At 34.4% G+C, this 27,284-nt stretch overlaps 3 protein-coding genes across 3 annotated transcripts; 1 reads left to right on the top strand and 2 right to left on the bottom strand.

Annotated features, from left to right (window-relative positions):
• Window positions 1–966: 966 nt before the first annotated feature.
• On the bottom strand, window positions 967–4,061 carry LOC143922273 (uncharacterized). Its single transcript, XM_077445498.1, has 2 exons — window positions 3,947–4,061; window positions 967–1,743 (listed from the first exon to the last, which is right to left on the bottom strand). Exons 1-2 carry the CDS (start codon window positions 4,059–4,061, stop codon window positions 1,469–1,471), a joined length of 390 nt encoding a protein of 129 aa, XP_077301624.1. The 3' UTR covers window positions 967–1,468.
• Window positions 4,062–7,433: 3,372 nt separating this feature from the next.
• LOC143923002 (kelch-like protein 5) lies at window positions 7,434–13,798 on the top strand. Its single transcript, XM_077446481.1, has 10 exons — window positions 7,434–7,691; window positions 9,575–9,729; window positions 9,807–10,009; window positions 10,170–10,367; window positions 10,452–10,631; window positions 10,704–10,856; window positions 12,046–12,200; window positions 12,326–12,533; window positions 13,058–13,232; window positions 13,546–13,798. Exons 1-10 carry the CDS (start codon window positions 7,570–7,572, stop codon window positions 13,677–13,679), a joined length of 1,683 nt encoding a protein of 560 aa, XP_077302607.1. The 5' UTR covers window positions 7,434–7,569; the 3' UTR covers window positions 13,680–13,798.
• A 3,874-nt stretch (window positions 13,799–17,672) lies between these two features.
• LOC143922555 (solute carrier family 66 member 3) lies at window positions 17,673–26,632 on the bottom strand. Its single transcript, XM_077445827.1, has 5 exons — window positions 26,470–26,632; window positions 21,882–22,088; window positions 20,789–21,014; window positions 20,567–20,687; window positions 17,673–19,542 (listed from the first exon to the last, which is right to left on the bottom strand). The coding sequence occupies exons 2-5, from the start codon at window positions 22,034–22,036 to the stop codon at window positions 19,412–19,414; spliced, it is 633 nt and encodes a 210-aa protein (XP_077301953.1). The 5' UTR covers window positions 22,037–22,088; window positions 26,470–26,632; the 3' UTR covers window positions 17,673–19,411.
• Between the last annotated feature and the right edge of the window lie 652 nt (window positions 26,633–27,284).

Genomic DNA, 27,284 nt, shown 5'->3' with positions numbered 1-27,284 from the left:
GAAAACATGTGCAAAATATATAAAATTTATACTTACTTATATTTCTTCATAGAGTTGTATAAACCTAGGATGCGGTGGAAACCTTAAGGTACAACACAAGTAATTATTATACAATCATTTCAACTGTACATGCATATAATTACTTGTGATTTTCGATTGTACTTCAAATACAACACAGAGTATTTTTATACAAACAATCATTTCATAAACATAATCGGCTCAATGAAAAAATATATTTTGTTTTTCCTCATATCCAGCATTTTCATTCGAAGTTCGTCTTGGTATCTTGATAGAGGTGGATTTAATGGAAACAGCACAAGATTGGTTCCCCTGGGCGAGCTTGTAAATTTTGAATAAAAAAGGACAAATTTTGAAAAGATTAAAAATATTTTTGAAAAAAACGTAGCTTTGCAGTGGCTGCTTAGTATTAAAAATTAGTAAATATATTTGAAACTCCGAAAACAGAAAATATTATTGTGTCTTTCCGAAACTCCGTATATGGTACGAAAAATCGTTCCGCAGATCCGAGAGTATTAAAAAAAATAGATCGCAATATACAGTGTTCTGAAGCTAACTGCAAGGCCTTTGATAGCTCATACTTTTTTATTTTATTATATTTATTACTAACCCGGCATGCGTTGCAATGCCACAATAACGCATGCAATTCCCGTTTTAGGGTGGGATTTTTTTACAGAAAACATCGTGGGCATGCACACAATAACTCATGTAAGTTTCATCGCAACCGGTTGAATGGTATAGGAACGCATACGACACAGACAGACAAACATTATTTTTTTATATATATAGATTATATAATAAATATAAATAAATGGATAAAGAATAACAATAACAAATTAATGACCAATGTGACCTGACAGGTTGCCCCAATGCGTCACAACTTAGAACATTTTGAGCCATACATACCTCAGCACAAAGTCTCACGGTTTTTTTTTTTATTTCATTTTTAAGGATGACTAAATATGAAACTTTGTACTGAAAAGTATGTATGTATGGCTCAAAATTTTCTAAATGATATGAGCTATCATCCTTTTAAGGCCTTGCACTTAGCTTCAGAACACCCTGTATAGCAGTATGGTGCTGTAGTTTATCGAATCGCGTTTCGACGAATGCGACACCATCCATGAGAAGACTTCAAGAAATAAGAAAAGAGTCGTTTAAATTATTTGCAAAAACGATTTTTCGTTTGGATAATATTATACACAGGTTTCTATTATCCATTCCATTTTCAATGAAAAATCAAATATACGTTTTCCAGAGTAGAACTATAACTTAATATTTCAACCTTAACCTTTTCGCCGTGTCGGGTATTCCGAACGGTTGCCGCTAACATCACTTCCTGAAGTCCTCAACACGTTGGCGATCACAAGTCAATTCATACATTCAATATAATGGGGACATCAAATACATCAAATACAACACGTTTCAAACACATTTACACATTCAAATGTCATTGTACTATAATATCAAACAGTATATATATGTACTTGCTCACGGCTCTTCTACAAACAATGCAACCGTGTAAGGAGGTGTGAATATAGCCTTTCTTAAACGTATTGCATTCTGGCAATGATTCGTCAGTAGACATTTCATGTTCTGTCGGCATTTCAGATTCCGTGGTACCACTTTCTGAGGTCATATCGATATCCGACGACGAATCGTTATTGTAATCTGAAGACATGATATGTTCGAAAGAACTTCCTCTTTCGAAAGATACAACGAAATCTGAAAAAAAAAGAAACAACTATGGTTGTTTAAGTTGTAAATCAGAAAATATATTGAATAACGAGAGTTATTAGTAAAGAATCGTTCGCATAAGCATACATATGTACATATGTACTAATAACGCTTAACCTATGCTTCACCTGTATGGAATAACGCCTCGAATACTAACCTTTCCAAGCTCCAAGTAATACAAAATAAATCCCTAAAAATAATTTATAATACACCCATATATACTTGAAAAAACTGCATGCCATATATAATATTCCGTTTGTTACAGACATTACTAACAAACTAACCAGTAGATTCTATGACAGAATCACTAATAACCATACTACACACTTGTGAAGAGTCTCGGTGATTACAACAAAATGTCTATACCCTTCAGGTATAACACACAGATTAACTAAACACAATCTGCTTTAGGTTATCGACTTTAGAGAGTCTTTAATTAATATTATGTATTAGATGTATTATGAGTAGAGGTAGGACCGGAAGCGCGCCGTCTATTGTTCCATTATTGTAAATGCTTTGTAAAAAAGGCTCGGCAAACTTTTAACAATGGATTTACAACATGTGAACAATGAACAGCGCGCTTTGGGTCCGCTCTGTAATTATGAGCATTTATATGTATAAGGATTGTAAATAGGTTTTTGAGCTCTTTTTCCTATTATGCTGTAGATTAACATTAGAATAATATAATACTATGATTACTAACCAAATTAAATTAAATTGTAAAATAGAAAATGATCAGTAGATCAGTAGCTATTAACATAGATATAAGATGTATTGTGAACATAATTTCGTAATAATAAAAAGCATTTAAAAATCAAAAATCAAACTAATAACGCAAGTTACGCGATGGTGCAATACCACTTCCATACATATACATATATTTATTTATTTTTACAAACATACATCACATGTGCCGTAACAGGAATTATCCCAAGACGACATATGTATATGGTTAGATCAATTTTTTATACATAAGTAATAATTTTACAAACGTAACAGTACATAGAATACAAATAGAGACAATCAACAAATTTATGATACAGAGCAAATTTGCGAGAAATACATTATGTATTGATTTTTATAAAGGCCCTCTGAAAAGTCCGTTCGAATAAATCAATTCGCTTGCATTTCGTACCGTGGTCTGGAAAATTAAACTTCACATTATATGTATTGTTTTATTTTGCCATGACAGAAATTACCCCAAAGCGACATATATAGTTAGATTTTCAAATATAACAGGACAATACAATAGAGTATAATACAATAGAGTATATTTGTATATACAATATATCAATATTTTATGATATACAGCATTTTATAAGATTCAACAAATTCGAGATGCTAATAATTCGAATTTGCTAGAAACTAAGGGGGAGGATATCCATTTATTGGATTCGTCACAACAATTAAACTGGATAAATCATTAGAAATAAAATCAGTGAGAGCAGGTTACATTGCACAAAAAGCACCATCTGTATTAAATCTTAACCTCATAATCTCAATAGGATGAAAATTTGAGTTTAAGCCGGCAGAAAATCAAAAGATGCTAAAACGGAAATAATAGGATTGCTCATTGCAACACTTGGAAGTATGTGGCCATATGGATACGCAAGTCGATAGACGGTTTTTCCATATGGGGCCTAGAGAAACGCGCGATATTGCACATGAGATTGAAATACATATAAAAAAAAATTTTTTCGCATCGCAAATGGTTGTATTAGGGCGTCAGCACACTTACCAGACCGGTGCAGTTCTCCCGTTTGTCCGTTTTCATACAAATGAGCGATAGCCGCCACACTATGCGGTCGTGCGAACCGCAGGCTTCTGCGGATGTTTCAATTCAGGGTGCGGTTTTCAGTCGGTCGTCGGCGCGCACATTCGTGTACAGCTCGATTACTACACGATGTTCAACACCGGTCGATTCATTTTTCACCGGTCCAAAGTAGAGTATGCCTTTGGGACTTGAAAGACAAAAGCTACAGTGATAGGACGGCAAAGAGACGAGCATGGGACGAAATTTAAAAAATGTTACGATCGAGGCGGATTGCGGTTTACGCCCTCAATGCGGCCGCGATCGTTCGGAACGGCTACCGGCAGCTTGCGGGCCGCACCGGACGATCCGGCAAGTGTGCAGACCCCCTTACAGTGCAGGTTATCATTTAAAAGTGTATTGCAATTAAATAGTATGTACTTGATTGGACTGGAGTCGAAGGTGAAGATACGGCGACACCAGCTGTCAGAGAGCCGTCTGTCAATGTCGGAAGATCTGTTGCAGAGTTGCCATTAACAAATAGTCGACTGATCATGTTAGCCTATAAGCCTTATTTTGGTTCGGTGATTACTGGTCACAAATTACTCGTCACAAAGTCACTAATATCTCTATAACAGAACATCTGGCAGCCGAAAAGTCCATCATACTAACGATAACTATCATAGTAACGAGAACTTGAGTGCCAAATATTGTGTATTCGCGATTTTCATGGCAAAAATTGTCTTTGTGACCACCCCAATGTGACGAATAGTCCATTTACCCCTTATTTTTTATTATTCTGTCCATTGTAGTGTTCAGTATTTTTTTAAAAATAAAGGTTTATTATTTAAAACGTGTCTATATTATAATATCTATTAAAAAATAAAAAGTAGGGAGGCGCAAAAAAAAATTTTTTTTTAGGGAGGCGTAGTAGCATAAAGTTTGGAAACCGCTGCTATAAGGTAAACGGACTACTAGTCATATGTGTACTAGGGGTCTACCTCACGGGCCGGAATGTGAAATTACCGAAAACGCAAATATCGGAAGGCAAAGATCGAAAATCGAAAGATCTTAAGTGGAAAAATCAAAAACAAAAGAGGTATGTAAAAAAGGGTGCATGGTAAACGGTACATACTCACTTAATTTGCGCGAGCAGGATACAACAGGAACAAGAGGAACAGGCTTTTCCTCCCGTATTCTGCGCGCGCACAATAATACGGGAGGAAAAGCCTGTTCCTCTTGTTCCTGTTGTATCCTGCTCGCGCAAATTAAGTGAGTATGTACCGTTTACCATGCACCCTTTTTTTGATCTTTCGACTTAAGATCTTTCGATTTTCGATCTTTGCCTTCTGATATTTGCGTTTTCGGTAATTTCACATTCCGGCCCGTCACGGAGACCGGTGAACTAGTCACAGGACAACCGGTCGCTCTAGATCGGTCACACGTGATCACCCGTCACACTAAAACTGGTCACGAGAAAACTGGTCACACCCTAAAATCGGTCAACCAGTTTTCTCGTGACCGATTTTAGGATGTGACCAGTTTTCTCGTGACCAGTCTTAGGGTGTGACCAGTTTTCTCGTGACAAGTTTTAGTTTGACGAGTGATCACGTGTGACTGATCTAGAGCGACCGGTTGTCTTGTGACTGGTTCACATATGATTAGTAGTCCGTTTACCCCTATAAAGGGGTAAAGGGATTAATTATTCCGCAAAAAGCGATCTCGTGCAAGCAGGGCTGTGGAGTCGTTAAAAAAAATCACGACTCCGACTCCGATTCCGATATTTACCAACAACACGACTCCGACTCGGATATTTACCAACAACACGACTCCGAATTGGATATTTACTAACAACACGACTCCGACTCCGAATCCGACTCAAAAATTTTAAATTTTATCAGGTTGTTTTTCTACTTTTGCAAATATTTTTCATGTTATAGGCATAAAAATAAAACAAGATCAAACTTTATTAATTATTTATTTGAATTTATTCTTAAAAACAACATTGCTTCTATTAAATCTGTATTCGTAGAAGATCTCAAATCAGAATTGAGGATTTTAAGAGCGGAAAATAACCGCTTTACGGATACTTGGATTGGCGGAAATACTGTAACGATCGACACTGAATCTTTTAAGATTTCTGGATACTGCTGTATTGCCATTTTAACATTTAAATTATAAGCTCAGTCAATTTTTTCCACCATTTTCAATGCATCGTAAAATTCATTTTTAAATTTTGAAAAAGTCTCCTTCGTCTGCTATATTGGGACTCAAACGAGGACGATTTATTTCATCTTGTTCATTGAGATGTTTTTCAAATTCGTCTCCAGATTCAGTGGTGTCGGATGAAGATGATGATAATTCAAGTATTGATTGATCAAAGCTGCCTGATTTCGTCTCGTTTCCCACTCGAAGACCTTTCATACGTTAATTCAAACAGAGCATTCATAGCTCTATTTATATGTTCTTGTGAATATGGATCAAACCATGGGGTCAACATATATCCCAGTCAATAGAATATCATTATCCAGTAAATGTTTTTCTCTGAATAGCATGCCGTTTTTTTAGTATTATTTCAATAATATTATTCTGAATTTTAGACACACGAAAAATAATGCTCATCCACTCCTTGTAAAATTCACCAGGAGTCAAGTTTTTTGCTTGCAATACTTTTGTCACCATATAAGGATGACGAAGCCAGACTTCAAGTTCGGAGAAAAAATGGTCGGAATCGCTCATTTTTCATGACTCCGACTCCGGCCAAAACACCGCGACTCCACGACTCCGACTCCGACTCCACAGCTCTGCGCGCAAGTCACCGAAATCTGGATCACGGAACATCTGGCACTCGAGTTCTCGTTAGTACAATATTTCGCGTGTTTTTGGGCGCCTGATGTTCCGTGATCGAGATTTTAGTGAATTACGCGAGATCGCTTTTTGCGGAATAATCACCGAACCAAATAAAGGCTGTGGTTCAAAGCTTTTAAAAATACTGATACAAATTTAATGTTAAAAAAATGCATTAAGTATACAAATTCTCGAGAAGAAATACTAACTTCAATGTTTCTTCAAATATTGCCTAAGAGCAAGTGCAAAGCCCAAAAGATTTAAAAGCGTTAGTTTTTGCTAGCACCGTATTATTTAGATGAAATGTTTGACGTTTCAAAAATATTATTGATATCTTGTTCTTACTAGAGCATTTATGACTCCGCAGAACATTGTTTAAAAATCACTGGTGACATTGTTGACAAGAACACTAAAATTAAAATTTTTGAGCTTATTTCTAGATTATTTTATTATTTTCTCTATTATATGAATATTTATTATGTAAAATATGTACATAAACTTATTTCAAGGGGCCTTTACGTAATTTTTTACGTAATTTACAAAGGGGCCCTTATTTAAATAAAATATAATCAAAGGGCCCTTACGTAATTTTTGCATCAGGGCCCAAAATTTCTAGCTACGCCACTGGTGATAATCAGTAGCGAATCCGGGTTGTTTTGAAATACGCGATACTAGAATCACGTAGTGTGGGTAAATGAATTATTTCGCACATTTCGATTGCGCAAATGATAATTCTTGCCGCGAATACGGATTATCTGGTATTCGAGTTCGCGTTAGTATGACATTTGGCGTGGGTAAATCTCGAAGGATGGAATTTTCAGGTTTCAGATGTTTCAGATATCCGTGATCGATATTTTAGTGACATTTGCAAGATCGCTTTGTGCGGAATAATCACCGAACCGATAGTGTAATACCCCCCCACTCATACATAATACCCACTTTAAATTTGCTTTTGAGGTTCTCAGAAATAAAAAATACGAGTATTTCATCAATTTTTATTCGATATTAGTATATTCGAAAACTACGAATAATTGAGAACCCTAGCGAATGCTTCCTCGATTTATGTAAATATGTATGTACCAGTAGTATATATACCAGTTGGCTCCAAGCGTCGGATTTGCATTGACGCATCTGTGAAACTTATCATCGGTGTCATCAAAATCGGAAAATTATTAAAATTGTTTTATAAATCAAAATATAATAAAAATACGTAAAAGATGACAGAAATCAACGATGAGCTTCTTCGAGGTCGACGCGCAGTAACTATTTTAAAACAAATGTACAATTTTTATGAAGAAAATTCGTTGTGTAATGTCGATTTGATAGTCGGTAAAAATAGGTCAGTATCATTTATTTATTTATTTAATAGCAAATTAGTAATTAAAACATGCAAACATAATAACAGACTAATATTTATAACTATAACATAATATATCGAACGTCATATTTTATTATAACTTATTAATGTATATATAATTTATCCACTATATAATTTCGAAAGATACTTTATATGCAAGTATTGTCGGTTGGGAATTTCGTAAACATGTCAAAATCGATTTTTTTTTTCGATTCAAATAAATTTAATAAAAAAACAAATGAATATTTACTATTAGATTCGCTATGTTTACGCTATTTATATTACAAATACTGAGCGAAGCCGGGTAAAACATCTAGTCTATACATATATTTTTTTGACATATGTAAGTTTTGGTTCATAGAATCCGTGACATTAAATTTAATAAAAAAACACATGAATATTCAAAAAAAAATATATGAAATAAAACTATACAAATAAATTTAATAGAATGTTTACTATCAGATCAGCCATGTTTTAGCGGTTTATGTGTATTACAAATACAGAGCGAAGCCGGATAAAACCTTGTAATGATGACGAACGAGCGTATCATTCTCTATTATACATATGCATATAACATATACATATCATGTTTAGTATGTATTTGTATTTAATCATTTACGTGTTCATGGCAATGACGTCATCTAATGCCACCTAGAGTGGTGGTCCGCAAATACGCTAACCAAAGTGGTGGTCCGCACAATACGAATCAAGAAACTGGAAAAAAAGTTTAAAATGTTCTTGCATTTTTGACCTGATCGTGATATTTTTAAAATATTTATAATTCTTTTCTATTTTTTCATCAAATAAACCACTCCCAGAGTAGTATGTTTGCTTGAAATATGAGCAAGCCGAAATGTTATATCCAGAGCGAAAACACACAGCGATTAACGTGGCAAATGCTTCTTTTTAGATAGTTTTAACATGCGAAAAAAATGTGGAATGCCTTGCGCATGTTTATGGAACGCCCAGCACACAATGTCTCAAAATCACCCCCCTGGAGTGTTTTCACTAAAATTGTAACCTTGTATTTATCCTTGCTAGACTGTCATCGATAACGGTGTATCCCATATTTGAAGAAATGTAGGAGAACTTGTCGAAATAATAACGACATTATAGATTTCAAGCTTTTATTATTTTTTTTAATAAAATCAAATAGTTTTGAAAAATGTCCCCTTTTTTAACTTCCCAGTTGACAACCCTAATACACAAAATTCTTTGTTAAATAGCCGTTTTTATTGGCTACGTTTACACTACCGATATCTACATCCGATCCACCCGATATTTAGGAATTTTTCCATAACCAGTTCCTAAATAGCAACCACAGGTTGCAATATGGGATCGGGTGTAGATATCGGTAGTGTAAACGTAGCCATTGATCCGTGATTTTATTGAATAGTGCTCCGCGAAATTTTTTCCTATTTGCACCGGTTTGCATGTGTAATGCAAACCATGTGTAAAGGACATGCAATTATGTACGTATTTTTGACAAAAAAATCTTACTTTTAATGTTGATATATTTATGTAGTATGGTTAGCTATACTTTTGTAAATAATATTTACATACGCACATATGTACATACAAATTGTGTGCTAGATTTTTCATGCAAATTTAAAAGGTCAATATTCAACAAAAAAAAGGTGAAATACGTTATTTTTTCTTATAATATTTGAGTAAACCTCAAATAGTATGTAACAAAAAATAATAATGATTGCACATTTAAAATTAAAATTACACAGTGGACCTAAGAGGTATATATGTACATACATACATACATATTACCTCTATGACATGGACACAGAAAAATTATATTTAGTATACACTGGTTAAGAGTTTAAGACTGACACGTGAAATTTGCGCTTTTCCAGATTCCCTACACATAAGCTAATACTGATGAGCAATAACGATTTTTTTAAAAACAACATAAATGTTACCACTACTGAAATAATTCTGGAAGGAAGTCAAGATATTCTTGCCGAGTCTGTCAAGAAGGCTATAAAGTTTTTTTACTTGGGACAAGTCGGTAAGAATGCATACAGACACCAATTTATAAAATACTAATATAGCACATACCCCATACCACTTTTATTTTTATTTCAGACATGAGATTAGATCAAATACGAAACATAATTGAATTCTGCAAAATGATTCAGGCGTGTGAACTTGAAGGATATTGTGAGAAGTACCTAGAGAAAATTATAGATAGCAAAAATGTTTTTTTCATTGAAAACATTGCAAAAGAATATGGATATTTGCAATTATTTGAGCAAACAAAGTTTTATGTTGCAAGCAATTATTTAGAGGTGCATAGGTTTTATATTGATTTTGATTACAGCTGAAATTACATGTTTCATTTTCCAATACTACATACATATATGTACATATACCATGTCAGATTTTATCATTATATATGTGTGCACACTAAATTCATTGCAATTGACAGGGAAATTATTGCTATTTTAGGTAATTCAAGGAGAAGAATTTTTCAATATAAGTTGTGATCGATTGTGTGAATTGCTACAGTTTGATGAATTAAATGTGATAATGGAAGAACAGGTACTTACAGGGTTGAAGATGTGGGTGCTACATGACTATGAATCTCGGAAGACGCATTTAAATACCCTGATGAAACACATCAGATGGAGACAGTTTTCCATTGAAGTAATTGATATTTTCCAGTTTTACGAATAATTTGTTTTAATCGTTTGGCTAATTTTAAACTTAAATTCAATATTGAATTTTCAGTTTTTAATAAAAGAAGTGAAGCCACTCTGCTACGATTCATTTTATAACTGTCAACTGCTATTAGATGTATTAGAATCGTCTTACAATCCCGAAATGGGTTCAGAACTGTCTTGGTTAGTTCCAACACGTAGAAATATCTACAAAGAAACAATGTTAATTGTTGGAGGAATGGATCGCACAGTACGAATTATTATTTTGATTAATTTAGATAAAATTTATTTATTTAAACATTATTTTATTGATGACTTTCAGAATTCTAGTGAAATTGAAACTTGGAATCCCATTGTTAATAAGTGGTCTACATTTTACAATTTAAACAGTAATACTTGTTGGTTTGAAACTGTTTTGTTGGATAACAAACTGATGATGATAAGCGGTATTATTTTAATTGAACCTACCAACAAGGTATCATTAGTTCAAACGATAATTGGAATATTATATTTTAAGCAAAAAAGTGGCTTAACCCAATAATTTCAAACTGAGATAGAGAGAGCTTGGGTCGTAGGTCTTGTGTCATATTCACGAACCAACTTGGCCAGTTTTAGTGTACACAAAAGAACAATTTGATAAACGAATAATTTGTTCATGCACTAATTATTGTAGAGATGTTGATCGGGACATTTGGGAATTGAATTATAAATGGTAAAATTGAAATCCTATGCCATTGAAAATCTCAAAAAACTTTTGATTATTTAAAGATTACTGAAAGATGTTCTGATGCGGTGGTCACTGAAAAAATCTAAATGTATCTATATTATTTTTACTTTATCTATGTATGTACGTAGTAACAATAGATGAAGTTTTGTGATCATGCGAAAATTCGAACTCGAGATTTAGATTTTGAGGCCTTACAGGTAACCCCAATGCGCCTTCCTGACCAATTACAAACATTGCAGCATTTTTTTTATTATTCAAGTCGCTGAATTACGAGACAATGAAAAACTCGCAAGTTAACGAGACATCTATGAATTGTACATACATTTTATTGTACATAAATCAATCTCAAATAGTGGTGACATAGTAGGTAGGAAGGATATTTTGCCAATTTTACCGGGAACCGTTTCAACAATGAAATCAGATTGGCAAACTCTGATACGAAACGATCGACCTGGAGTCACAAATATCCAGGTCTAACCAGCAGCACTACAGATATACTCTTTTCAATCAAGGTCAGCTCATGGGATCGAACCCGGCACCTCTCGACGCTAAGCAGAAGCTTAACGACCGAGCTATGCTGCTGGCTATATGTACTATATGTACTAGGCATAAGTTTAATTATGCTAAATGTATGGACGCTTACTCTGGGTTGCAATATTTGTAATTGTAGGTACGCACGTACGTTAAATTTAACGTTGTAATGAGGTTTCCATAGGATTTCCCATTTCAAATACTTGGCGTTTTAACATCTCAAAGGTTTTAAACAGCTAATAATTTTCACGCGAAACCGGCGAGTCTATTTGAAGATAGCTTTCGCCTGTTTGCACTTAAACTACAACCAATAGTTCGTGCATGAATTAATTAGTATGTTTATGAACGAATTGGAGTGAACACGGATAACATATACAATATATGTATACATACATAATTATCACAGGTTTTCTGTTTGGATCTTATGACAAAAGAAATAACAGAATTGAAAGAAATTCAACAAGCAAGGCAATCATTTAAAGCTGCTGTGATGGATGGTCAAGTTTTCGTCTTTGGGGGATGTTTTGAATCTTATGAACATACATTGAACTCTGTAGAAAGGTTAGTGCATATTCACAGTACTGTCAATGCAATATTTCCGTTATCTCGAGGAATCTCGTTTAACGTAAAATATTATACATGTTATAATAAAATAAAAAATATCGATTAATATTTCATTTTTTAAGGTATGATCCAGGTACGAATACGTGGACTTATATGGCTGCCATGTCGACCCAACGTTACAGTCACGAAATAGCAGTAGTAGGAATGGAAGTTTATGTCATAGGAGGATATAGCGGTACAAATGTGTTCAATACTATGGAAATATATGATAGACGACAAAATAAATGGACTGCCGCCCCACCAATGAAAGTGGAAAGAATGTCGTTTGCCGTAATTATTAGTTTTATCACATTTATTTAACACATTCAGCCCGGCGCATGATTTCATACATTTGCCCATGTGGCGGCACTGTCACGCGTATCGGCACCCAATTACGCGTGACGGCATTAAATCACTTTATATAATGAGTTGTCCCCAAATCTTTAGAATTTTAGTGTTGGGGTACTCAATGAAGTGTAACCGTAAAATTATAGTCTGCTATAGCACTATCCGCGTGGCCACCGGTGGTACACGCCGGGTTGAACGTGTTAAGGTCTGTTCATACCTATTCAGCACGACCCGTATCCTGCAAGTACGGACAGTATTCTTTAGTACATTCTATATGGACGCGCATGAATGCGTAAATGCGCATGCGCGAATGGAGTATGACATATACGTCCATATAATGTACCAAAGAATACTATCCGCACTCGCAGGATACGGGTCGTGCTGGATAGGTATGAACAGACCTTTAAACGCAAATTGTAAACGTTAAAGGTGTTCTCCGAATGCTATATTCATATTGCAACTTACAGGCTGTCACACTGGGAGATCACATCTATGCAATTGGAGGTCGTACTATTAAAAAGATCGAAAGCTCAGTGGAGCGATTTGACATCAAGACTCAAACCTGGACATCGGTGGCTAGTCTTCCTAGATCTATGTGCGGACACAGGGCAGTAGTTTTCGATGGAAGAATTCTTTGCATAGGTGAGTTTTCATGGGATCATTCTCATTTTGATTAACATAAACGAGACATACATTATTATGTCTCCATAAAGTTTATAATAGTGACGCACTTTTTTGAGCCCACGTGTCCAAAAATTTTAGTTTCGAGTTTGAAAATAATATAAAAATCATCCGAGTATTTTTATGAAGACACATTTATATATTATATTATTATTGTTGTTCATACATATGTATGTTGGAATGTAACAAAAAGTCCCTCGTGTTATACATATGTAGTACCATTTATGATTATAAAATAATTATTCTTTTGATAAATGTTTCATCTCATTTTTAGGTTCGAGTTCACCATCAATTATGGAATATGATCCTAGTATAAACAAATGGAAGGAACATGATATGCCTACTCCAAAACTGCGAAGTTCTTTCAGTTTAATATTTGTGCCAATGGCTTTATTGAATAATGAATAAACTGTGTTGTATTTTATGCATATATTATATGCACTCCAATAAAATAAAATTTGTGTCAAAAATAGATGTAGACTAGCTATTTAGTAGAAGCTATTTCAAATAAATTTATTTTAGCAACAAGTTTTTTTAATTTATAAATATACCAGCTGAACCCAACATGCGTTGCAATGCCACAATAGCGCATGCAATTCCCGTTGTATTTCCGTTCCCGTTCCCATTTGTCGGAAAAATGCAGGCGGCGAACACATTGAAAATTATTCAATTGTTTGTTTATTTTACCCTAACAACGTAGGTGGTGACGCGAAAACATTTGAAATTATTGCATTGCATTGCCACTAGTGTGGAATCTGCATGAAACAAATTACTCTTTGGTGATGGAGAAAGTACAAAAATCATTTCTTCGTTTCCTATACATATATGTAGGAAAGAATATGGGTATTACCCATATCTCTACCCTACTCCTTTCCTTTTGGGCATGCTTGGGTATAATTCACTTGAAACTTCTCATTAATTCGTTTCGTTCTCCAGCTACTACGTGGTAATACGGCATGGCCGTTGTTGCTAGAGCAGTTGGGACTTTATGTCACTAATAACTATGTGCCTGGTAGACATCATCATTTCTTACCTGCACAGTCCTTTTTCGAATGGCTCCTATTCCAAGAGCTATTCGACTTCTTAATGAAATCGTTGCTGCCGAGACTGAATGTGATATTTTCCACCTTAGTAAGCGTAAATTATCGGATATTACTCTAACCCATTTATCTGGTAGTCTGCGCTCATTATTGTTTTCATGATTGATTGTGATTTATGAGTGGAATTTCGATTAACTCTCTTCCATTTAGGCCTCACAGGGATGTTTTGTATTTGCAGTTGGTTCTTATTTATTGGAACTGGCTGTAGGTGCAAGGCATTCCTTATGTTATATTTTATATTTGATATTTTTATGTATCTGCTATTATAATTGCAATTGTTTTTTTATGATTATGTATAAATTTATTATTGTCTGTGTATATAAGTATTAAGAATCTCGAGCAGGTACACTTGTCAAATCTTCCAAGTGTACGCCCCCACATCTAGCCACCCAGACGAGGAAATAGAAGACTTCTACGAAAAAATACAGGACGCATACGATAACAGCCGTCACCACTTTAAAATAATCATGGGCGACTTTAACGCAAAAATAGGACAAAAGGCAAATACAGAAAGAGCAGTAGGCAATTTTGGTACCGGCCAAAGAAACGACAGAGGCGATCGCCTCATAGAATTCGCAGAACACAACAGGCTCTTTATCACTAATTCATTTTTCAGGAAAAACACCAACAATAAGTGGACTTGGGAGAGTCCTAAAGGAGACAGAAACGAGATCGATTTCATCCTAACAAATGCCCTGCACTCCGTTAAAGACGTTAGTGTTTTAAGTAAAGTAGATATAGGTAGCGATCACAGATTAGTCCGTGCCAAGATGGCCATTAATATAAATTGCGAACGAAGGAAATTAATAAAAGGATGCAGTAACTCTCCAGATTTCGCTCAACTAAGGTCTAGGAAAAAGGAATTCGAACTCGAACTTGGAAATCGATACGGGAAATTAAACCCAGAAGCAGACATCGAGGAATTGAACACTGTAATTAGTTCGGTTCTAACCTCAACAGGTAAGAAATTAGGTGGATTCAGGAAACAGATTAAATTAAGCAAAATTTCAGCGGAAACAAAAAACCTAATTAAGCATAAAAGGAATTTAGATAGGGATAATAATAAGCAAGAATACAATCTAGTAAATAAGGAAATTAAAAAGAGAATAGTCAGGGATGTCAGGGATTTTAACAGCAAGCTAATAGAAAATACCATTAAGAATAACCGTAGCCTGAAAAAGTGCAAACAGGATCTTTTCTTAGGCAAAAACCAAATGATCGCAATCAGATCAGAGAGCGGAGTAATAATTAGGAATAGAGAAGAAATCATAGACAGAGTTTACACGTTCTATGCAAAACTATACGAGAACGACAACGGCCAATTCCCCGCTCTGGAATCGACACACGGCCAAAGGGTTCCTGCAGTATTGCCTAGCGAAGTAGAGGCCGCGCTAAAAACTGCAAAGAACGGTAAAACCCCAGGGGAAGATAATATTCCCATTGACTTACTAAAATGTGGCGGCCCCCCCCTAATTAATATCTTAGCTAGGCTTTTCAGCAAATGCATCCAGAACCAAGCTATACCAGAAGGATGGAATAACGCAACTATCATTTTAATACACAAAAAAGGCGACAAAAGCGATATCAAGAACTACCGACCCATTAGTCTACTTTCAGCGGTCTACAAGCTCTTCACGAAGGTTATTACAGAAAGGCTGAAGAATATCCTCGACGAGAACCAACCTATAGAGCAGGCAGGGTTTAGGGCAAATTTCAGCACAATGGACCACCTCCAAGTAGTTGGCGAACTAATCGAGCGCGCCAACGAATACCAACGGCCATTGTGCCTAGGTTTCGTCGATTATGAGAAAGCCTTCGATACAGTTAGTCATAATGCAGTACTTAACGCTCTAAAAACACAGGGAGTGCCGGAACCCTATGTGGGACTGTTAGCTGCAATATATAAGAATGCCACAGCTTCGGTTAAAATTTTTTCAGGTACAGATAGATTTAGCATAGGAAAAGGAGTAAGACAAGGAGATACAATCTCGCCCAAGTTATTCAATGCGGTGCTTGAGGGAGTTTTCAGGAAATTGGATTGGGATACAGCCGGAGTAAGCATCAATGGTCGCTTTTTGAGTCACCTTCGGTTCGCAGACGATATAGTTTTAGTAGCTCGTGATTCAGCTGACCTACTTATCAGACTAACACAGCTGGACAGGGAAAGTAGAAAAGTAGGATTAAAAATTAACGTAGATAAGACTAAACTAATGTTCAATAGTTATTGCATGCCTGATAGCATCCCCTTAGATGATAAACCAGTAGAAGTAGTAAATAATTATTTATATTTAGGTCAAATAATTGACATGTCTGGTAGTAAAAATGAAGAGATAAAGAGACGTATGAAATTAGGGTGGAGTGCATTTGGACGGATGAATGCTGTTTTTAAATCAAAAATGCCACTCTGCCTGAAGAAAAGGATCTTTGATCAATGCGTTTTGCCAGTGATGACGTATGGATGTGAAACTTGGACACTGAACGCCAAGATGCAAAATAAAATCCAATGCACTCAAAGAAGTATGGAACGCTGTATGCTTGGCATAACGAGGAAAGACAGGAAGCGGAACACGTGGGTGAGAAATATGACAAGGGTAGTGGACATAGTGGATAGAGTGAAGAGATTGAAATGGCAATGGGCGGGTCACGTAGCTAGGAGGATGGACGAAAGGTGGACAAAAGAAGTGCTTGAATGGTACCCGAGAGAAGGCAAAAGAGTAAAAGGAAGACCGCAAGGAAGATGGGTGAACGAAATTAGGAAAATGTGCGGAATGAGATGGATGAGTGTTGCGCAAAACAGAGACGAGTGGAAGCGTGTTGGAGAGGCCTTCATCCAGCAGTGGATGGCGAATGGCTGTAAATGATGATGATGATGATGATATACATATGTTTATATTTATTTTTGTTTCTGTCTTTTCTTTTATAAGACATTCCCTTCTTTGTTGTTTTTAATAATTTGTAATTATTATTATTATTAGTTGTTTGTGTATATATATGTTTTGTTTTTGTTATATCTAATTTCTTTATTATTGTTTTGTTTCTTTTCTGTCATATTTTTGACCATTGTGGCACATTAGAAATTCCTGTAATGCTACAATGGTCCAAACTTTAAATAAATAATAATCAAAAATATAAATATTTTTATATAATTAATAAACATTATCTTAATTAATCGAAGTCGATGATTGAAGATCCGGAAATTGATACCGTTTTATAAACGATAAAGATAGAAATAGATTGAACGCAGCTCCAGACTAGGTTGGGCATTAATTATGTATTTATAGTAAAAAAAAACAACTTTTTTTAAAGCATTCTACTTGTTTTAAAATATGCAATTCATTCTACATTTACGCTAATCGAAAATAAATAAATAATATAAAAAAAACTGTATACATGTACATATGTACATATATAATCACAGAAAAAAATTGCTAATTATACTTTACCGGTCGATAAGCAAAATAGTTAATAAAATGCAATACTTCTATAAATACTAGTACAATTTGACCGGCAAGGTTTCAATATAATTTGACACATTGTTAATATCAATAAGAGAACAGTACATAGTAGAACCAGTGCTTATTTTGTAAGCGCCCTTAGAAAAAAATGATAAAAAATGGGTTACCATCCTCCTTTTTCCCAATTGATGGTAAATAAATAAAATTATATTTTAGGTGCGATATCATTTTCAATAGATAGAGTCCCAGTGTCAGCAAAATTCGAATAGCAACCCAAATTTTCGGATATAATCCATAAATTATGCTATAAAATTGAATACAATGAGTGGATTAATTTTACCTTTAACTTTATTTGAAAGAAATGCTTTTAAATTAATAAGTTCATCGAAAAGTTCATTACTAATAATATGAGATATTGAATTCGCTGTGAGCTTAATTTAGGCTCTTTCCTGTAGATTGTTTACAAGATACAAAAAAAAAACCACAAAAACCCGACCCAGCCCCACACCCTAATTAATACTGGCACTGAATACAATTGTAAATTATTACTCTTAAAAGTCACAAGGATAAAAATATACCATATAATAATACATATGAGATAAAGTACAATATCAATACACATCAATTATGAATATTAAATTCAATTAAATACAAGTATTATAATCAATAAGTTATACATACACAGCAAATACGAGTTTTAAATTCACATATTAAATAAAATTCTAGTAATTTTGAGTTTTTGTTTTTTATATAAACTCACTATGGACAATTAACACAACGTGTGTTTTTAAATCCTCCAAATTTCATAAGTATTTTTTCAAAGATTTAATTTCAAAATACAGAGTATCGATAAATAAATTAATAAATATAAAAACTTATATGATTTAAAGCTTGGCTTTTTTCCAAGCAATTGATGGATACATTCCAAAACAATAGTATTCAGAAAAGATTCCAAATCGCTAGATATTGAAATTGACTGGTTATTTTTCACATGCCATACATATTCAAATGACTAATGACTTATACACAATGATCTATAATATAGATAACGTTTATTACATGAAAGTATAGTGAAATGTATATAAATTTTATACAACATTTAATACAGTAATCACCACAGTTTGAGAAATACTGCTCTAATAATTCATACGGTCGAAGACAACTTACTGTAAAGAAGCTGTATTCCAATTCTTAATTTGATTAACAGAAAGGTTTAAGAGTTATGTTTAATTTACAAAACGTAATACTTTGCAAAAATGCGCAGACTGTCATAGAGAGTTTTCAGAAACCTCGGACGGTCCACAATGAGTTATCTATTGCCTAATAATCAAATATTCACTATATCTTATATATAATTTTAGCATCATATATACTTAATTATAGTAAATGATTTAATTATAGTAAAATTTTAGCATCAGTACTACATAATTGTGCAACAGAAAATATTCTGTCAAGTCAGCTTTGAACGTATGTATGTTTCGATATTAAATACTTATAGTAAATGAATAATGTAAAATTGTAATAAAAAAAATATATAATAAGTTAGCCGCTGATCCACATAAAGTGTAAAAAAGACAGAGTCAAATTAGTCGGCATATCGCCTCTTCTTATAAAACCAAGCTGATAATAGAATGGAGACGCTCAATGCGGTGGATATGGTGAAGTTTGCCAGTAGGTTTATATCACCTGAGTCAACAGCCACGGTAAATATTCGAGCTGTAAATACAGAGAGAAAATGTTTGAAATATTATACATACATATAACCCATTTTGACAACATATTGTGATGGTTAAAATACGCTGTACACTCAGAAAGAATCAATAGTTGACTATACATAGTAGAATTCACAAAGTTATATACTTTGGGCGTTCAAAAAGATCGGCACCGAAATTCAAAAGATCGAAAAAGCAAATATTGGAAGGCAAAGATCGAAAATCGAAAGATCAAAAAAAAGGGTACATGGTAACCGGTAATATGTATATATAATATATATCAGTGTCATGCGGTGAAATTATCTCTTTTTTTGTCATACAGCCTTGTTTAATGTGCGCGCGCAGGATACGGGAGGAAAAGCCTGTTCTTCTTGTTCCTTTTGTATCCTGCTCGCGCAAATTAAGTGAGGATGTACGATGGGGGGAGAGAGAGTTTTACCGCACGCCACTGATATATGTACATATATACATACTAACCGTATAAATCTAACATATATTTTTTGACTATCGGTGCGGTGACGGTCACCCATTATCAAAACAAAACGACTGAATTAGAGGGTAAAATTATTGTTTTATCGCTCTCAATGAAACTGAAGGTTTTTGATTTTGAATTTGATCAAAAGTCAAACAACAATAGTTAAACATTCTGTCAACAAAATTCAGATAATGTCAGCAATTCTCTAGATTTTACATAGATTGGCAGATTTTATAGCGATTCCCTAACACAGATTACCTAAACACAATCTGCTTTAGGTCATCGACTTTAGTGAGTCTTTAATTAATATTATGTATTAGATGTATTATGAGCATTTATATTGGATTGTAAATAGGTTTTTGAGCTCTTTTTCCTATTATGCTGTACATTAACATTAGAATAATATAATACTATGATTACTAACCGAATTAAATTAAATTGTATTGAGATGTATTGTGAACATAATTTCGTAATAATAAAAAGCATTTAAAAATCAAAAAAAAAAAAATAGGGATTCCCTAGAATGGTGATAGGATTATTGTATTTTACTCACTCAAATTTGTGAAAGCCGAGAGCAACCAAGTCAAAAGTGAAACAGCTTCGGAATTCTTAGTATGGTAGATTTCATATAAGAAAATCATTTTACTAGAAGCACTAATCGGAGTTGTAAAAGGCTGAAAATATTATAGTAACATTAATGATATTGTTAATTTAAGCTATAAAATGTAATATTATTATTTAAAAGCATGAGTGAACTGCTTAAATAAAAATTTACCAATAGGAACGATAAAATTTTCGGAGACAATATGTCGACCAAGAACAATGCCATAATTCCAAAATAAACCAGACCGTACATCTGTGTGCTGAATTTTTCAATCTTTTTCGAGTATAACAATACGTAATATATCAGAACAATCTCTTGTAACAATATGATTGGATACTCCATGTACGAAAGTAAGCTGTACGAATTGCAGTAGTTGTACAGGAACGTTGTTGAATAACTTGAAAAAATAAATTTAAAAAACACATTAATTTGCATTTGCATACACATATGTACATACAAACCCAGTGCTTTCACCCAATGGTTTTTTTTTAAGATTTCTGGAAACCCCTTATTCAAAATTGAAAATGTTTGCAAACTAATTGTTAAATATATGTCTCAATAGAGAATCTACGTATTGAATTATCACTTCTTTATTTAAAATTCTTGCGATAAATTGCGCTATAACCATTTCTACATGGCTCTAATAATCGTAAAGCAGCAGCAATATTGAGGAGCACTGTAGTCAACTCTTTAATTTTCGTCTGCATATGACGGAGCTGCTATAGCAGCTTCCGCAGTGAAAGAGTTGAGTGGCAGAGGTTTCAAGAATATTGGAATATTACATAATTCCACTGTATATACGAGATACATACAATATATTTGATATTAGTATTGTAATGGGAAATTTCAAATATTTAATGTATATTTACATACATAGCCAGCAGCATAGCTTGGTGGTTGCGCTAATGCTAACTAACCATCGAGAAGTTTGATCCCGTGGGTTAAACTCGACTGAATAGAATTAATTCCGAGTATTATCTGTAGTGCTGCTGGTCAGAATCGGATATTTGTGACTTCAAGTCGATCATTTCCTATCAGAGTTTGCCAATTTCATCTGATTTCTTTGTGGAAACGGTTCCTCATCAAATTGCCAAAAACCATCCTACCCACTATGTCACCACTATTTGAATAAGGTTTCAAAAATCAATACAATTTATATATGTACTAGTTTAATACCATAGATGTTGTTCAGGGGCAACCCGATAACGGCATCATGGGAAAAATATAAAATTGGGTCCACCTCAAAATATAAATAAATAAATACCTAAACAATTCCAAAAGTAAGCCTTGCAGGTTTACTCCTGCTGCTGATTTCAGCTCTTTCACTTTCATGATCTGAGGCACTTTCAACACAAGGCATGATGCGATTGTGATTAGACTTAAGGAGTCGGCAAATAGTTGAACCGGTTGGGTCCCCATTTTGCAAATATCCCAGTTGCGAACAAATCAAGTGCTAATGAGTTGACTTGAGCTGCAAAATAAATAAATTACATATTAAAATTAAGAATTTTAACAATAGTTAATAAAATACTAATACCGCATTGCCAAAAATTTAATATGCATCACACAATCCCCCTCCTCTCGCCCGAAAATCAAGAAAAGAAATATATTTATCAATCAAAATCATTGTACATATTTAAAAAATTGAACTTTTGCATAATTTTGTGCTACTTAAAAAAAACCAAATACTTATACATTTACAAAAATTCTAGCTGTTGCGCATTTCGCTTGATTCATTGTAAAGAGCGTGCTACGATAATTGTTATGGTTTAAAAGCGGAAATGTTATAAAATAAACATAATTTATATTTTATAAAAAAAAATTGGCTGATGAATTATAAGCCAATTATTTGAGAAATTATGACTCAAACGCTTGCAGTGTTATGGCATGAAGTGTGCTTGTTAAAAAATAATTGGTACGAATATTTAATGTGTGCTTTGGAAGTCACTGTCCTTGAATCGAAGTTTAACAACAGCTGACTGACAATTTTTAGAGTTTTCACATAAAAATACCACAGTAAATTGCAATATTCCTAATATTACAAGTAATTGTTTGAACGCTGAGTTTACTGTTTGATCCACCTTTTCGTACGTTTCTGTTCCCTGATACAAATGAACACTGTATTCCCCACATTTTAATATTCTGCATTTATGAAATTCGACATAATGATATTATGCTATATTTTGCCCAACTGCCATTTGAGCTAATAAGTGCAAAATAATTTGAATTGACTTGAAAAACTATAAGCAAAACGTACAGGGCCGCGCCTAGCATATGTACAAATGTGTGCAACGCACACAGGCGGCCGAAATATAAAGGCGGCCGAAAGAAATGAGTCGAAAAAATTATATTCATTAAAAAATACGAAGCAAGACGTACTTTTTAAAATGCATTTAGGTTAGCTTGTTGTATACGGCCATCTCTTTCTCACCCCGTTTGTTCACCAAGATCTCGTTTACTATGCCATTACGTATGCAGCCATCTCTTTCACAGACCGTCTGTTATCGGTGAACAGACGGTCTGTGAAAGAGATGGCTGCATACGTAATGGCATAGTAAACGAGATCTTGGTGAACAGACTGGGTGAGATAGAGATGGCCGTATACGTAATGCCTGGAGCGCATCCTCGGTTTACGGAAAATCTGTGAACGAGTTGTCGTGTCACCGTTGTATACTTGTGGATGGCTGATGCAAGTTTCAACTTGTAACATACCTGAACTGTAATTCGGGGAAAAAAACGGGATAGCAGGTATAGCGTCGGTCCGCATAGGGCTAGGTATTTTATGTTCTATTATATTTGCGACTGCCAGATGTATTTCTTCAAGGAAGTTGAGTATTGGTTGGTCGCCGAAAGAAAAATGTCCTAAATGTGGGATTGGGGGTAAAACACAAAATTTTCATGAAAGAACTTGAAAACTTTCAGTTTTTCTTGTCGTCTGGTCCTGTTCATAACTTAACGTTTTGGTTTTCTGTCTAGTTTTGGTTTTCTGTTTTTCTAGTAATTTTTCTAATGGGATTATTATTTTTTTAAGTATAAGGATGGTACGCGGCACGTGTTTTTTTTAAGATAGTTTTGCACATGCAAAAACGGTAGCACGCCTAATCTATGCTATGGCACCCAGGCCAAAACTTACCCCCTGGAGTATTTTCGGTGATATTTCATTCGTGTGTTAACATAAGTTTGACAGTGATCGATAACGGTGATTCCCATATTTGAAGAAATAACAATGACATGAGGATATGTCCATCCCAGTTGGAGTCTACCTAGGCATGGCTTGTCGTACGATTCAGTGTGTACATGTATAAAGCCATCTGCTATTCCTAAACGTTGATAGTCATGAAGATATGTACCATTGTAAGGGGTTCAGAATTAAATAAATGCCAACATCCGACTGATTCGAATAGAATACATTATAGTGATGACGAACCTTTTTGAATTCACGTGTTCAAAATTCAAAATTAAAATAGTATTTTCAACTATTTAAATGTGAGTATTATAATTTCAGAGGCCACATATTATTTTTCGAAAGAATTTTTTGTATTAATAACCATTCAATTTAGTTATAACTGAATTATTTTTTCATTATTGTTCAAAATATGGCACAGCAAAAAATTATATTTGAATATTTATGTATAATTGTCGGATATTCTTTGAAATTCTATGTTGTTGGGCATGTGTGCCATAAGTTCGCCACAGCTGATATGCTATATATAATGTGTAGACCCAGTGGCGTATCATCAATAGTATGAGCCCTGGTACAAAGCTTGAAAATCCCCCCCTCCCACCCGGTTAGTTTTTGTTCACAGCACAATACAATTAGTTAGATTTCCGAGATCGATAGGCTAGGTGCTCATCAAATAACAATAGATCGCTAAAAAGCAAGAAAGCAAAAAAGCATGGTTGACAATAGTAATTGAACCATTTTTTGTACCAAAAGCATCGTCCCAAAGCTGATCTTTGATTATGAGGAAGGACATCAATTGAGGCGAAAACACACTGAAAGGAACGGCACGGCACGTCTTCAGGGCTTCCAGTCAAAGAAGGGCGTTCCCAGTTCATTGTTAATTTGTACAATCTTATTATTTCGATAAGTTGCTTCTACATTTCTTCAAATATGGGATTCACCGTTATCGATCATTGTGAAACATATCACCAAAAACACTCCAGGGGATGATTTTTGGGACCACGTGCCTCGGGTAAGGCTAGGCGTACTTGCTTTTTCTTGCGAGTTCAAAAGTATATAAAAAAAAAACCGTGTCGCGTGACTCAGTGTGTTTACGCCCCTATCGTACTTTAATACGATTCTTGACAATTGTTGTGGAGCAATAATGAAGCGTTTGGGGCAAATAGAAATCAATTCCAAAACCTTCACAGCTTCACAAACATCATTTGTTTCAGTCTAATAATTTTTCGATTTCATACCAGAATGTTCGATGAATTGGCTTAAATTTATGACAATTTTTACATTATTTTTAGATGTTGCGCATATGTTGACATAATTTGTGCAACCGCAAATAAGTGTAATAAAATGACACATATTACAGACATAAAAATAGGCACGTACATACATTGTATGTATGTACATACGGTAGAAATTTCATCAACCTATGTATACGACGAAAAGGTTAATTTTCGAATAATACAAAGTGGCGCATATTTATATCATTAACTTTAAATTAAACTATTTTTCTTTTAATATTTTGTATTTTTATTTATGAAAACGAAAATCAAACCTTTTTTTTTGATTTTTCAAATGTTCTTAATTTGACCTAAACACGAAACATAGAAAAGGCTTGTAAAAAAAAAACAACGATAGAACCACGCTGTTCGGATCTCCATATTGTACATATTGGGTATTGGTGAGTCACAATCCCAAACGTTAATTATTAATTTAATATTCACATAAATACGAAATTGGATTCGCTCAATTTTTTACTTATTTACGACTGCGGCCATAAAATCATTACTCCACAACCAGCAATATACATCATGTACATATGTTATTGCGCGGTACGCGTCTATTAGCCTCTATTCTATGTACATAACATATGTATATCCAGCCTTATACAACACTTACATATGAATTTCACTCTAAACAAACACAAAATGTAAAAATAGAAAACAAATTACAAATTACAAATTACATTTAAGAAGTCGCAATAGTCGAAAAAAAAAACTAATAGGAATTGGGTGTTAATACTCGCACTGCATACATGAAAAATTGGATGTGGTTTTTATCCACATCCACGTTTTTGTCCAAAAAAAAAGCTAAAAAAATTATGACAAAGAAATGATGAAATTGATCAAAATGCAATTAAAATCGCAACATTTTAATATTCACACACAAAACAATACGCGAATTATAAAAACAAAAAAAATTACCAACAAATAGAACAGAACAAATTAAACCAACGTTATAAATATGAAACATATTGAAGGAGACAGAGGATCTAAAGTGGTCTCAATTTAACCATCACTGTTTGCAAACAAATGTTTAAACTAAATATTAAACAAATAAATGATAAAGAAACGCTGCAGTCGTTGGCATATTGAATACGTTTCAAATTGAAAAAAGGCTGAGCCCCGTGAAATTACTGAACACTTTTTGTCACCTCGATAGTGCTATTTGTCTAGTGCTAGTTTTGTTATCTCCTGTTTAATTTTGTGATCATTATAAAAAAAAAAATGACGCCCTCGATATAATCATTGAGAATCGTGGTGGAAGTTCACTCATTGGTAATGTATTACAAAAAATTGGATAGATTATCCATATCCATCGTTACAAATCGCAAATACGTACAATAAAAATGCAAATTTAAAATCAATACTAAAAATGCTGTGTATTAATAAACCTGAAGGCGACAGCCCTAGCCCGGGTGACACCGGCTAGCGTTCGGGTAGTTCCGTCTCAAACCGAGCTTATCCGAGCCACCAAGGTCACCTCTCCGAACCACGAGATGTACTATTAACGATTCGGAGTGAACCCGTCGACTGAGCTAAAATATCCCAAATGGCGGCCAGGCTTGCGCTTATTATTTGGGGTGGCCATCGTAATAAAATATTTCCGTATTTCAATCGGGAAAATTTTCAATATTTGGCTAATTTTGACGAGAGCTAAATTCGGGACTGTGGAGCTAGATTCGGCGTCGTTAAAAATCGAGCGACTCTGGTTTCAACATTTTTACTTAATAATACATCATCATCATCCATAGATCTAGAATATACTAGATCCGCCCTCACGTGTTATACTTGTGTCCCTTTTGGCGCATGCACAGTTTCTGTTAGTAGGTAGGTAGGTACCGCTGCGTCGTAGGGAAAAAAACCCAACTTCCCCGGTAGTTAAACCCCCCGCACCCCTCAGTTAGTGAAGACAAGATCTCCGACCAAAATAACACGTCTGGGCCCATCTAGTGTATTATACATCAATGTCATCATCATTTACAGCCATACACCATCCACTGCTGGATGAAGGCCTCTCCAACATGCTTCCACTCGTCTCTGTTCATCCATCTCACCCCGCACATTTTCCTAATTTCGTCTACCTATCTTCCCTGCGGTCTTCCTTTTACCCTTTTGCATTCTCTCGGGTACCATTCAAGCACTTCTTTTGTCCACCTTTCGTCCATCCTCCTAGCTACATGACCCGCCCATTGCCATTTCAATCTCT

This window comes from Arctopsyche grandis, chromosome 2 (genome assembly GCF_051622035.1).
Source record: "Arctopsyche grandis isolate Sample6627 chromosome 2, ASM5162203v2, whole genome shotgun sequence".
NCBI lineage: Eukaryota > Metazoa > Arthropoda > Insecta > Trichoptera > Hydropsychidae > Arctopsyche > Arctopsyche grandis.
The sequence above is the reverse complement of the archived record's forward strand: the minus strand, read 5'-3'. Positions and strand labels throughout refer to the sequence as shown.

Excerpts from the sequence above, each read along its gene's own strand:
- LOC143922273 (XM_077445498.1), bottom strand. The coding sequence starts at position 4,061 with ATGATCAGTCGACTATTTGTTAATGGCAACTCTGCAACAGATCTTCCG. Across the intron at positions 1,744-3,946 it reads TTCGACTCCAGTCCAATCAA|ATTTCGTTGTATCTTTCGAA; the intron begins GTACATACTATT and ends TTTTTTTTTCAG.
- LOC143923002 (XM_077446481.1), top strand. The coding sequence starts at position 7,570 with ATGACAGAAATCAACGATGAGCTTCTTCGAGGTCGACGCGCAGTAACT. Across the intron at positions 7,692-9,574 it reads TTGATAGTCGGTAAAAATAG|ATTCCCTACACATAAGCTAA; the intron begins GTCAGTATCATT and ends GCGCTTTTCCAG. Across the intron at positions 9,730-9,806 it reads TTTTTACTTGGGACAAGTCG|ACATGAGATTAGATCAAATA; the intron begins GTAAGAATGCAT and ends TTTTTATTTCAG.
- LOC143922555 (XM_077445827.1), bottom strand. The coding sequence starts at position 22,036 with ATGGGGACCCAACCGGTTCAACTATTTGCCGACTCCTTAAGTCTAATC. Across the intron at positions 21,015-21,881 it reads TTACTTTTGGAATTGTTTAG|TTATTCAACAACGTTCCTGT; the intron begins GTATTTATTTAT and ends TATTTTTTCAAG. Across the intron at positions 20,688-20,788 it reads AAATTTTATCGTTCCTATTG|CCTTTTACAACTCCGATTAG; the intron begins GTAAATTTTTAT and ends TAATATTTTCAG.